Source organism: Neoarius graeffei, chromosome 11 (assembly GCF_027579695.1).
Source record: "Neoarius graeffei isolate fNeoGra1 chromosome 11, fNeoGra1.pri, whole genome shotgun sequence".
In the NCBI taxonomy this organism is placed as follows: Eukaryota; Metazoa; Chordata; class Actinopteri; order Siluriformes; family Ariidae; genus Neoarius; species Neoarius graeffei.
This window is the reverse complement of record NC_083579.1, coordinates 24,856,310-24,870,420: the sequence shown is the minus strand read 5'-3', so window position 1 is coordinate 24,870,420 and position 14,111 is coordinate 24,856,310. Positions and strand designations below refer to the sequence as shown.

Below are 14,111 nucleotides of genomic sequence, written 5' to 3'. Positions count from 1 at the left end.
ATCACACAATGTCACTTTGTTTCCAGGTGGTACTTGGGGCCATGAGACATTTTTTGGAGGTTTAATGTCAAATGAGTCTATTGGATTTTCAGAACATAACTAAAATTTCCCTGTGACTCATTCAGCTTGAAAACCATTCTTCTTGAGCCACTGTATTAAACCTGTAAGAAGGTTATCTTCCTATAATGATCATATACAGAGGTGCTTGAAAGTTTGTGAACCCTTTAGAATTTTCTATATTTCTGCATAAATATGACCTAAAACATAATCAGATTTTCACAAGTCCTAAAAGTAGATAAAGAGAACCCAGTTAAACAAATGAGACAAAAATATTATACTTGGTCATTTATTTATTGAGGAAAATGATCCAATATTACATATCTGTCAGTGGCAAAAGTATGTGAACGTTTGCTTTCAGTATCTGGTGTGACCCCCTTGTGCAGCAATAACTGCAACTAAACATTTCCGGTAACTGTTGATCAGTCCTGCACACCGGCTTGGAGGAATTTTAGCTCATTCCTCCGTACAGAACAGCTTCAACTCTGGGATGTTGGTGGGTTTCTTCACATGAACTGCTCGCTTCAGGTCGTTCCACAACATTTTGACTGGATTAAGGTCAGGACTTTGACTTGGCCATTCCAAAACATTAACTTTATTCTTCTTTAACCATTCTTTAGTAGAACGACTTGTATGTTTAGGGTCGTCGTCTTGCTGCATGACCTACAGTTAGGTCCATATATATTTGGACACTGACACAAATTTTGTTTTTTTTTTTACCTGTTTACTGAAACATATTCAAGTTATAGTTATATAATGGACATGGACATAAAGTCCAGACTTTCAGCTTTCATTTGAGGGTATCCACATTAAAATTGGATGAAGGGTTTAGGAGTTTCCGCTCCTTAACATGTGCCACCCTGTTTTTAAAGGGACCAAAAGTAATTGGACAATTGACTCAAAGGCTATTTCATGGGCAGGTGTGGGCAATTCCTTCATTATGTCATTCTCAATTAAGCAGATAAAAGGCCTGGAGTTGATTTGAGGTGTGGTGCTTGCATTTGGAAGATTTTGCTGTGAAGAAAACATGCGGTCAAAGGAGCTCTCCATGCAGGTGAAACAAGCCATCCTTAAGCTGCGAAAACAGAAAAAAACCCATCCGAGAAATTGCTACAATATTAGGAGTGGCAAAATCTAGTTTGGTACATCCTGAGAAAGAAAGAAAGCACTGGTGAACTCATCAATGCAAAAAGACCTGGACACCAACAGAAGTCAACAGTGGTGGATGATCGCAGAATAATTTCCATGGTGAAGAGAAATCCCTTCACAATAGCCAACCAAGTGAACAACACTCTTCAGGAGGTAGGCGTATCAGTATCCAAATCTACCATAAAGAGAAGACTACATGAAAGTAAATACAGAGTGTTCACTGCATGGTGCAAGCCACTCATAAGCCTCAAGAATAAAAAGGCTAGATTGGACTTTGCTAAAAAACATCTAAACAAGCCAGCACAGTTCTGGAAGAACATTCTTTGGACAGATGAAACCAAGATCAACCTCTACCAGAATGATGGAAAGAAAAAAGTATGGCGAAGGTATGGTACAGCTCATGATCCAAAGCATACCACATCATCTGTAAAACACGGCGGAGGCAGTATGATGGCTTGGGCATGCATGGCTGCCAGTGGCACTGGGTCACTAGTGTTTATTGATGATGTGACACAGGACAGAAGCAGCCGGATGAATTCTGAGGTATTCAGAGACATACTCTGTGCTCAAATGCAGCCAAACTGATCGGTCGGCGTTTCATAATACAGATGGACAATGACCCAGAACATAAAGCCAAAGCAACCCAGGAGTTTATTAAAGCAAAGAAGTGGAATATTCTTGAATGGCCAAGTCAGTCACCTGATCTAAACCCAATTGAGCATGCATTTCACTTGTTAAAGACTAAACTTCAGACAGAAAGGCCCACAAACAAACAGCAACCGAAAACTGCTGCAGTAAAGGCCTGGCAGAGCATTAAAAAGGAGGAAACACAGCGTCTGGTGATGTCCATGAGTTCAAGACTTCAGGCAGTCATTGCCAACAAAGGGTTTTCAACCAAGTATGAGAAATGAACATTTTATTTACAATTATTTAATTTGTCCAATTACTTTTGAACCCCTGAAATGAAGGGATTGTGTTTAAAAAATGCTTTAGTTCCTCACATTTTTATGCAATCATTTTGTTCAACCCACTGAATTAAAGCTGAAAGTCTGAACTTCAATTGCATCTGAATTGTTTTGTTCAAAATTCATTGTGGTAATGTACAGAACCAAAATTAGAAAAATGTTGTCTCAGTCCAAATATTTATGGACCTAACTGTACCTTCTCTTGTGATTCAGTTCATGGACAGATGTCCTGATATTTTTCTTTAGAATTTGCTGGTATAATTCAGAATTCATTGTTCCATCAATGATGGCAAGCCGTCCTGGCCCAGATGCAGCAAAACAGGCCCAAACCATGATACTACCACCACCATGTTTCACAAATGGGATAAGGTTCTTATGCTGGAATGCATTGTTTTCCTTTCTCCAAACATAATGCTTCTCATTTAAACCAAAAAATTCTATTTTGGTCTCATCCGTCCACAAAACATTTTTCCAATAGCCTTCTGGCTTGTCCACGTGATCTTTAGCAAACTGCAGACGAGCAACAATGTTCTTTTTGGAGAGCCGTGGCTTTCTCCTTGCAACCCTGCCATGCACACCATTGTTGTTCAATGTTCTCCTGATGATGGACTCATGAACATTAACATTAGCCAACGTGAGAGAGGCCTTCAGTTGGTTAGAAGTCACCCTGGGGTCCTTTGTGACCTCGCCGACTATTACATGCCTTGCTCTTGGAGTGATCTTTGTTGGTCCACCACTCCTGAGGAGGGTAACAATGGTCTTGAATTTCCTCCATTTGTACACAGTCTGTCTGACTGTGGATTGATGGAGTCGAAACTCTTTAGAGATGGTTTTGTAACCTTTTATAGCCTGATGAGTATCAACAATGCTTTTTCTGAGGTCCTCAGAAATCTCCTTTGTTCGTGCCATGATACACTTCCACAAACAGGTGTGAAGATCAGACTTTGATAGATCCCTGTTCTTTAAATAAAACAGGGTGCCCACTCACACCTGATTGTCATCCCATTGATTGAAAACACCTGACTCGAATTTCACCATCAAATTAACTGCTAATCCTAGAAGTTCACATACAGGGTTTATACAGAGATTCTTAAGTTGCATTTACTACCTTTTTAATACCTTTTTCACTACCTCCACAATATTTTTTACTACCAACACGACGTCAAACTGTAGCAGCATAGTGTAAAGTAAAGTGACGGGTAAAGTAAAGAAATATGCTTCCAAAATTAATTACTAAAATATTTCCTCACAATTTAATAATTTCAACACTGGACACAACTCGCCAAATAGAGAGTGGGAGAAAGAGGGACAAACAGAACATAGAACCAAAGAGCGAGAGAAAGAGGCTTTGTAGGTGTATGTGACTGTGCATGTGTGTTGGGGAAAGCGAGTGAGATACATTTAAGTAAGAGTGATCTCTGCTATAGGAGTAGGATTAATCAAGATGTCAGACCAGGAATTAGTCCATAGGTTTTACTCAATAAGTCACAAAGTAATAATTGCATAACAATTAGAAGACAGACTGGACCTTTAGAATGAACAGCTACACATTGGACTTTGAAATAATGTGCAAATTGCAAAATCAGGGTATTTAAAGGGGAAGAAACTTAATAATAAAATGCAATTTTATACTGTAAAAACAGTATTTCATTAAAAAATAAATAACTTGGGAACAAATAACTAAACTTAAACTTCAATACTGGACACTAAAACTGGCCGAGAGAGAGAGAGAGAGAGAGAGAGAGAGAGAGAATAAACCTAAGTAATTAACAACAGGAACAACAGGCAAACATAAACATTAAAACAGGTGCTGGAATACTTTGACAGTAATGGATAGTATAGGCCCATGCCAAGGACTGCTTTGCCAAATTTCACTATTCAAAATCCAGAGCAATGATCAACCTTCAGATTAAGCAGTTAGGCTACAATTTTTTTAATTATAGGCTACATTTTCCAATATTATGTCACAGAAATTCAACAGAAGGCTAAATAAATAAAATGATAAAAATCCATGAAAATGTTCAAATGCAAACAATGTCTCCCTAACCAATAGTACAGGAAAATAAACTTACTTTGATGTGCTGCAACAGATCGTCAGCTCTTCCATGTCCCAGGAATTGTGAACCAAAATATCTCGACCGAACACACCCATCCTCCAAAAAACGAATGTGTATGTCCATTTGTTTTTTCTTTGACGATTCATTTAGACTCTCATCAAACATAAGGACGTAAGGGCCGGCATGATTTATGGCCTCAACCAGTTGCCTCTTAAAATACGGGGCAATGCCAAATTTGATCATGTAGCCGGTCTTGTCCTTAGCCAAAGCGAACGATTTGGCGATTTGGGAATCCGGGAACATCTTGCCAAACAGCTCTCCTATGCCATCATTCGACTTGAACGAGTGGTGTTTCGTTGCTAAATCTAAACACCATAGCACCTCGGCCTGCAGTGTAGCGGTGGTAGTGCAGAGCGGCTGAATGCTGTTGGTGGGATTAACGTTACTGGTGGTGGGAGCAGGCGAGGTTGAGGTAGCGGTGGAGGTTGAGGGAGCAGTGGAGGTCGAGGACATAGATGTAGCCGTAGTGCCAACGCAAAACAGAGACAGCGGTAGCTGCACGTTTCGTCCCCGCATCCTTGTTTGATGGCTATTCGATTCCATGTGTGATTTCACCGCCTTCACCCCCATCCACGTAATATTTATAGCTTTCTTACAGACGTTGCAATAAGCCTCTCGGCTGTTGCCAACTACTGGCCTAAGCCAGTCTTTAAACGTAGCTTCCTCCAGCCAGAGGTCTGAAAACTTGCATTTGCCCATATCTGAAGTAACGCTATGATAGTGACGTCATTCAGGTCCTACTCGCAACATACAAATAAATTCACGCTAGTTTATTAATTCAAGGAGATAGGCTTGCACGTGAATTACACAAATTGAAAAACGTATTTTAGACACATTATGGAGGTTAAAAAATTTACTACCTGGTCAGATGACGTTTATTACTTTTTACTACGTTTTACAAGCCTTAATTTGGTCTAATTTCATTTACTACCTTTCACTACCTTTTACAACCCCGCGGCAACCCTGACATACTTTTGCCACTCACAGATATGTAATATTGGATCATTTTCCTCAATAAATAAATGACCAATATAATATTTTTTGTCGCATTTGTTTAACTGGGTTCTCTTTATCTACTTTTCAGACTTGTGTGAAAATCTAATGATGTTTTAGGTCATATTTATGCAGAAATATAAAAAATTCTAAAGGGTTCACAAACTTTCAAGCACCACTGTACCAAAAGCACAAGTTTGAAAACAAGCTCGATCCCCACTCAGAAAATATTTGTGCTTTGCTGAATGACATATCTGGTGGGGAAAATCTTACTTAGCTGTGGGATGTGCGTGTGTACAGAAGGAGCTTTGTGTGCTCTTTGGGAGTGTGTGGGTTGGTCGTGGAGAGGAAAAGTGGCTACAGCGCAGTTTTGTCACCAAACAAACCTGCCACTCTTTCTGGTCAGACACAGTTGTTCACCACTCATTAATTTTATGTTTGTAGAAAACGTTTTCTCATACCAAAGGGCTCTTTGTAGGAGAGAAACGTTGCCATAATACATAACAGATAAGTTATTCAAGAAAAAAACAAAAACACTTGGATAAAATTTTCTTCAAAATTTGCTTCTAGACATTCAGAATGACCTGGAGGACCTTCAGTACCAGAATAGTCTTCTTCTTCTTCTTCTTGTTTTTTACAGGTGCTCCTCAACGTGTCAATGGAAAGGTCAATGGGATGGTTTCTGTGGGTGCGACACCAGTAGGACTGGACAGCATCGACCTCCATGCTTACATCGTAGTAGGCGATGGTCGAGCATACACGGCCATCAGCGAAGTCCCAGAGCCTTTGGGTTGGGCATTAATGCCTGTCACACCCATCGGTGGCCTTTTCGGGTGGCTCTTTGCCCTCAAGCTTCCCAACAGCCATAATGGCTTCAACATCACTGGTAAGGAGAAAATGTGAGTAAATATGCTACATAACCAAAACGTTTGTGGAGACCTGACCATTACACCTATATGTGGGCTTTCCCCAATCATTGGAACTAAGAAGCCTATTCCAAGCTGACAATGCCCCTGTACACAAAGCGAGGTCCAAAGTGAAGACATGGTTTACCAAGGTTAGAGTGGAAGAACCTGCGTGTCCTGCACAGGACTGGGGTTCTAAACTGAACCCCAGATCTCGTCACCTAACATCAGTGCCTGACCTCACTAATGCTCTTGGAGCTGAATGATCTAAAATCTAGTGGAAAGCCTTCCCAGAAGAGTGGAGCTTATTATTACAGTAAAGGTGGTTCTAAATCATGGGATGTTCAACAAGCACATATGGGTGATGGTCAGGTGTCTACAAACTGCTGGCCATATAATGAATCAATATAATATGATGGTATGAATAGGAAGGGGTTCAAACTACAACCCCAATTCCAAAAAAGTTGGGACAAAGTACAAATTGTAAATAAAAACGGAATGCAATGATGTGGAAGTTTCAAAATTCCATATTTTATTCAGAATAGAACATAGATGACATATATTAAATGTTTAAACTGAGAAAATGTATCATTTAAAGAGAAAAATTAGGTGATTTTAAATTTCATGACAACAACACATCTCAAAAAAGTTGGGACAAGGCCATGTTTACCACTGTGAGACATCCCCTTTTCTCTTTACAACAGTCTAAACGTCTGGGGACTGAGGAGACAAGTTGCTCAAGTTTAGGGATAGGAATGTTAACCCATTCTTGTCTAATGTAGGATTCTAGTTGCTCAACTGTCTTAGGTCTTTTTTGTCGTATCTTCCGTTTTATGATGCACCAAATGTTTTCTGTGGGTGAAAGATCTGGACTGCAGGCTGGCCAGTTCAGTACCCGGACCCTTCTTCTACGCAGCCATGATGCTGTAATTGATGCAGTATGTGGTTTGGCATTGTCATGTTGGAAAATGCAAGGTCTTCCCTGAAAGAGACGTCATCTGGATGGGAGCATATGTTGCTCTAGAACAGGGGTTTCCAAACTGATCCATAAAGGGCCGTGTGGCTGCAGGTTTTCATTCCAGCCATGCAGCAGCACACCTGATTTGGCTTATTCAATCAACTGACACACCCCACCCTTTAATCAAGGGTGGGTGTGGCTGCAAGTATTTGACTGTGTGAAGACAGTTCAGTTGATTGATTGAGCCAAGTCAGGTGTGCTGCTGCATGGCTGGAATGAAAACCTGCAGCCACACGGCCCTTTATGGATCAGTTTGGACACCCCTGCTCTAGAACCTGGATATACCTTTCAGCATTGATGGTGTCTTTCCAGATGTGTAAGCTGCCCATGCCACGCGCACTAATGCAACCCCATACCATCAGAGATGCAGGCTTCTGAACTGAGTGCTGATAACAACTTGGGTCGTCCTTCTCCTCTTTAGTCCGAATGACACGGCGTCCCTGATTTCCATAAAGAACTTCAAATTTTGATTCGTCTGACCACAGAACAGTTTTCCACTTTGCCACAGTCCATTTTAAATGAGCCTTGGCCCAGAGAAGACGTCTGCGCTTCTGGATCATGTTTAGATACGGCTTCTTCTTTGAACTATAGAGTTTTAGCTGGCAACGGCAAATGGCACGGTGAATTGTGTTCTCTGGAAATATTCCTGAGCCCATTTTGTGATTTCCAATACAGAAGCATGCCTGTATGTGATGCAGTGCTGTCTAAGGGCCCGAAGATCACGGGCACCCAGTATGGTTTTCCGGCCTTGACCCTTACGCACAGAGATTCTTCCAGATTCCCTGAATCTTTTGATGATATTATGCACTGTAGATGATGATATGTTCAAACTCTTTGCAATTTTACACTGTCGAACTCCTTTCTGATATTGCTCCACTATTTGTCAGCGCAGAATTAGGGGGATTGGTGATCCTCTTCCCATCTTTACTTCTGAGAGCCGCTGCCACTCCAAGATGCTCTTTTTATACCCAGTCATGTTAATGACCTATTGCCAATTGACCTAATGAGTTGCAATTTGGTCCTCCAGCTGTTCCTTTTTTGTACCTTTAACTTTTCCAGCCTCTTATGAGCCAATATTTGGCATGAAATTTCAAAATGTCTCACTTTCGACATTTGTTGTCTATGTTCTATTGTGAATACAATATCAGTTTTTGAGATTTGTAAATTATTGCATTCCGTTTTTATTTACAATTTGTACTTTGTCCCAAGGAGTTTGCATGTTCTCCCCGTGTCCGCGTGGGTTTCCTCCGGGTGCTCCGGTTTCCCCCACAGTCCAAAGACATGCAGGTTAGGTTAACTGGTGGCTCTAAATTGACCGTAGGTGTGAATGTGAGTGTGAATGGTTGTCTGTGTCTATGTGTCAGCCCTGTGATGACCTGGCGACTTGTCCAGGGTGTACCCCGCCTTTCGCCCGTAGTCAGCTGGGATAGGCTCCAGCTTGCCTGCGACCCTGTAGAAGGATAAAGCGGCTAGAGATAATGAGATGAGATGAGATGAGACTTTGTCCCAACTTTTTTGGAATCGGGGTTGTAACAATGTTACAGTGTAGAGTTGCACTGCAAAAAATGATATCTTAAGTGAAAATATCTTGAAAATAGCTGAAACGATCTAGCATTTCCTATTAGAAGAATACAAGACACCAATTCTGAGATTATTAAACTTAGTTCTAGATTGCAACCAACTTATTCTAAGATGTCTTACCAGATAAAAATATCTGTCCATGCAGCAAGATAATTTCACTAGCATTAAGTAATTTTTCTCCTCAAATTTAGTTTTCAGTTTTTTTGCAGTGAACTTCTGATCATTTGCATCCAGTATGCTCCAAGTTAATGGACATGCCATTTCTTCCCGCTTCATGAAAGTAAAATATGCCCACTCTAGCAACTTCTTTATTTTGTTATGTCTTGCAGGATCCAGGTTCTCGGTATAGACAAAGAAGTCCCAAAAGATTATGATTAGGAGCTAAGATTTTATAAGCTACTAAGTTTTTTAAAAACAGGATACTTTTTAAAGAGCAGAATATTAGAGAAAAATGTACATCAGTGTTGTTTGGATTAACTACTCAAGGCTGCAGATGACTCGCTTAACAAATCTGTTAAAAAAGTTTCTCCTAAACAAATCATTAAATACAGTGGGGTTTTTTTAACTTAATATTTTCACCCATGTAATGCTTTAAGTCAGTACTATGAACTGTGCTGTTACCTTATACACTTATCATACTGTTCCACCCCTAAACACCAGTGAGGAAACCCTGCTGCTCATTGCCAGGTTTATTGTGCTGTGTGTTTGTTTAACATTTGCTCTCCCGCTGGGACTCACTTAAAGTAGAGCATTTTCTCTCACACTAATATAAACTGAGTGCCTCACAGCTGGGGTTTCTCCAGAGACCTTCCTCCTGAGGGCTGATAGTCAAGGTTTGATTAAGACACACTCTACCTCTCAGCTTAATTCAAGTCAGGAAAAAAAGAATAAAAACCTGGCTCTGAAATCACCCAAGTTCTTATCAAGAACTGTTACAAGGGTTGTGACCCACATCTAGGTCTGATTATGCAACGTCAAAATTAAGTTACAGTTAAAAAAAAAAAAAGAGAGAGAATGTTTTGTGATTTAGTGATAAACACGACTGCGTAGGGAAGTCCAAAGTGTAAAAACAACATATGTTGAATTAAAGGTTTTGGGTTTTTTGTGCCTCAGGTGCTGAATTTATTCACCGTGCTGATGTGACCTTTTACCCCGGCAACCAGCGACTCATCATCGTTCAGACTGCCAGGGGGTTGGACAGCCAGAACTACCTGAACGTGGAAACTCATCTGGAGGGCAGTGTGCCATTTGTGCCTCCTGGTGCCAGCATTCAGATGGAGCCTTTTTTAGAGACCTATCAGTATTACCCATCATGTAAGATCTCCCACTTGCAAATATTTCCTCACTTTCATGGAAAATAATTATTTTCGTGTTGGTGTGGTGTGGTCCAACATGAAATGGAGTTACTGGTACTACCCAGAGGTTGATTATTTTCCTAGAACAGCACATCCATAAGTGTTTCTTTATTGCTGGTATACTACAACAATTTAGCAATGATTGATTATTTATTTATTCATTCATTCATTCAGGAACGAAGCATCATAATTTTTCTGTTTATGGTTACATTTAATGATGTGGAACATCCAAAACAAGTACTTAAATTATATCAGCTATAAAAAAGTTATTTCTTTGCTTTCACTTGTAGTTAATGAGACAAAATATATCACTGTCAGTCCTGAAGACTTTCCCTTGGTGCAAAAATTAAAATGACAATTTTTGCTTTGACACTGGAGACTCCTTCCAAAAATGTTAAATAAGCATCTCCTTACAGAAACCTTCGCCATATCAATTATTGTACAGTTTCTTTTGTTAAATAGCAACATATTTCTATTTTAAGCCACATATTATTATTATTATTATTATTATTATTATTATTATGAGAATTCATGTGTTGTACAAAATGCAAAAACACTTGTCTTATGTACTTTAATTCATTGTTGCTAGAGAGCTCATTTGCATACTAGGACAAGAGTGACTGTAATATTTTATGATGCAATAAATAACACTTACCTGTTTAACACTAAGTTAGATTTTCCAAAGTGCAGCTTTCCGAATAATTGTTTTATGATGCTCCTTTTTAAAATATCTCATATTTTATGACGCATTTACATGGAAGATACAACACAAACATGTGTTGGATGTCTTGCTATATCACATGGCATCCTACAACGTAGTCCTTAGTTAGTGGAGACAGGGATCAAGGGGTCAGAGAGTGGTCCATCTATAAAAACATGGCCCTCCCAACTTCCTTTCAGAGGAAGCTGTGTCTCATTGTGATGAGCCCCAAAGCACGAACTCTTTTTCATGCTGATGTACAGCTCGAGGATGTTATTAAAGTTCAAACCCGGCTCTTTTTGCATCAGCCTGCTTCCAAGTCAGGTCATCAAAAGTCATGTAGAGGAAGTGTGCTTTTGGGTTGACCACTCACAGATTATGGGTATATGGAGTAATCCGCTGTCTCTGTTATCTGCCTGTAGTGATCACATCCAACTCGGTAAGGGAGTTTACAATCGTGTCCACGCAGAGTGGAGCGGAAAAATTCACCTACCAGCTGAGACAGAACATCACGTACAGGGACTGCAGACACACACCACATGCTGAAGCTGAGACACTGCAGCTCAACGTTGAGCGCATCTTTGCCATGTACATCAGAGAAGAGCACGTTCTCAGATACGCCATCACTAACAAGATCGGCCATGTCGGAGGTAAGCTTGAGAAAACTACTCCTGTTAGGGCTTGGGAGTAAGTATCGAAGCAAAAAAAAAAGTTTTTTTGGCTTAGTGTTGTACAACAAGAAGACATTTTTGTGTATATTAAAAAATGAAAATTCTAGCTTTGGTCAAAATTGGGTCTCCTGCCTGTAACACCTACCTCAAGTATAAAAAACTGTAAACACATTTCACCAAAGTTATGTAGAAATGTTTATTTTATTCTTGCCTTGGCTATCGTCCTGCAAATATCATGTTGGGTAAGAAGCCAGTTAACAAACATGGTGGTAAAAACAGTCAGTCTAAATAAAGGTGTGTGATTCCTCACACAGAAAATGTTAGTTTGATTAAGTTGTTGGATAGTTACATGCTGTATGTCGAAATGCAAGTAAACCTAATCAACTGCTTGAAGAAACGAAAGAATGAAATTGTTAAATGTGATTAAATTTCTCCCTTTGTTTTCAATCACAAGAAAGTATTTTAAAATCAAGTTAACCCACTTTTTAGGGTTAACCAGATTTTAAAATGCTTTCTTGTGATTGAGATGTATGCAAAAGAGAAACATAATCAGTGTAGTTTTTAGAGATTCCTATTGAAAAAAAAATGCCATAACATAGCCTTGTGAAGGATTTTCCCCATACCCCTCACCCTACCTCACCCCACCCCACCCCACAAAAATATACACACACTCATACTCACACATTCACATCAAGGTCAAGGCTCTTTTATTTGTCATTTCAAACATATACAGTTGGTATATGTTTGTTAAAACGTTAAAACGAAACGTTTTTCCAAGACCATGGTGCTACATTAAACATCACAGGACTACAATCTACAATACAACATAAAGTGCAAGAGTGTAATGAGTGCAAACATTATGGACAATAAACTACACAAACAACATAAAGTGCAGATTTGAGTGTGCATATTGAGGTAGTATATGAAAAGGTGAAAAAAATGTAAACGTTGTGTGTGAAAGACATTGTAAACACTGTAGAGCAATTGTGCATTATTGTTCACTGTGTAAAGATTGCAGTGTGAGCAGTGTGTTCAGCAGTCAGTGAGTATCAGTCCAGTCCCACAGAGTTGAGAAGTCTGATGGCATGTGGAAAGAAGCTGTTACAGAGTCTGGCTTTGAAAACCTGAATGCTTCGGTACCTTTTTCCAAATGGCAAGAGGGTCAAGAGATTGAATGAGGGGTGTATGGGGGCGGCCACAATGCTATTCGCTTTCCGGATGCAGCGTGTGGTGTAAATGTCCGTGATGGGGGGAAGAGAGACTCCAATGATCTTGTCAGCTGACCACACTATCTGCTGTAGGGTCTTGCGATCCAAGACAGTGCAATTTCCAAAGCAGATCATGATGCAGCTGCTCAGAATGTTCTCAATAGTCCCTCTGTAGAATATTGTGAGGATGGGTGATAGGAAATGGGTTTTCCTCAGCCTTCGTTTGCTGGGCTTTCTTGGTTATGGAGCTGGTGTTGAGGGACCAGTTGAGGTTCTCTGCCAGATGAACATCAAGGAATTTGGTGCTCTTGATGTTCTTTACGAGTGAGCCATCGATGTACAGTGGAGCATGGTCACTTCGTGTTCTTCTGGAGTCAAAAACCATCTCTCTTGTTTTGTCCACGTTCAGAGACAGGTTGTTGACTCCAGACCAGTCCGATAGCCATTTCAAGTCAAGTTTATTTGTATAGCGCTTTTAACAATAAACATTGTCGCAAAGCAGCACCTTTACCTCCTCTCTGTATGCCAACTCATTGTTCTCACTGATGAGCCCCACCACAGTCATGTCATCAGCATACTTGATGATGTGATTCGAACTGTGCCTTGCTGCACAGTGAACAGCAGAGTGAACAGCAGTGGACTGAGCACACAGCCCTGGGGGGCCCCAGTGCTTAGTATGGTGATGCTGGAAGTTTTGATCCCAATCCAGACTGACTGCGGTCTCTCAGTCAGGAAGTCCAGAATCCAGTTGCAGAGGGAGGTGTTCAGGCCCAGCAAGCTCAGCTTTCCAATTAGCTGCTGAGGGATGATTGTGTTGAATGCTGAACTGAAGTCTATGAACAGCATTTGTACATATGTATCCTTCTTGTCCAGGTGGCTAAGGGCCAAATGAAGGGTGGTGGCTATGGTCTCATCTGTGGACTGGTTACAGCAATACACAAACTGCAGGGGGTCCAGTGAGGGAGGCAGCAGGGTCTTTATGTGCCTCATAATGAGCCTCTCGAAGCACTTCATAATGATGGATTTGAGTGCAACAGGACAGTAGTCATTGAGGCAAGACACTGAAGACTTCTTTGGCACAGGGATGATGGTAGTGGTCTTGAAGCACTTTGGAACAATGCGTTGCTCAGGGAGATGTTGAAGATGTCAGTGAGAACATCTGCCAGCTGGTACGCACATCCTCTGAGCACTTTACCGGGGATGTTGTCTGGTCCAGCAGCCTTCCATGGGTTGACTCTCCATAGAGTTTTCCTCACGTCAGCTGTGTCAAGTCAAGTTTATTTGTATAGCACTTTTAACAATAAACATTGTCGCAAAGCAGCTTTACAGAATTTGAACGACTTAAAACATGAGCTAATTTTGTCCCTAATCTATCCCAAGTGCTGTGGTCAG

General features: G+C 40.5%; 1 protein-coding gene across 5 annotated transcripts in view; it reads left to right on the top strand.

The window, feature by feature from the left end:
* nid2a (nidogen 2a (osteonidogen)) overlaps window positions 1-14,111 on the top strand; it is a 154,559-nt gene that overhangs the window by 29,396 nt on the left and 111,052 nt on the right. For all 5 annotated transcript variants that reach the window (XM_060933647.1, XM_060933646.1, XM_060933644.1 and 2 more), the window contains 3 exons: window positions 5,922-6,167; window positions 9,899-10,099; window positions 11,263-11,490. In XM_060933647.1, the coding sequence (XP_060789630.1) occupies window positions 5,922-6,167; window positions 9,899-10,099; window positions 11,263-11,490 (675 nt within the window). The remainder of the gene's footprint in view (window positions 1-5,921; window positions 6,168-9,898; window positions 10,100-11,262; window positions 11,491-14,111) is intronic.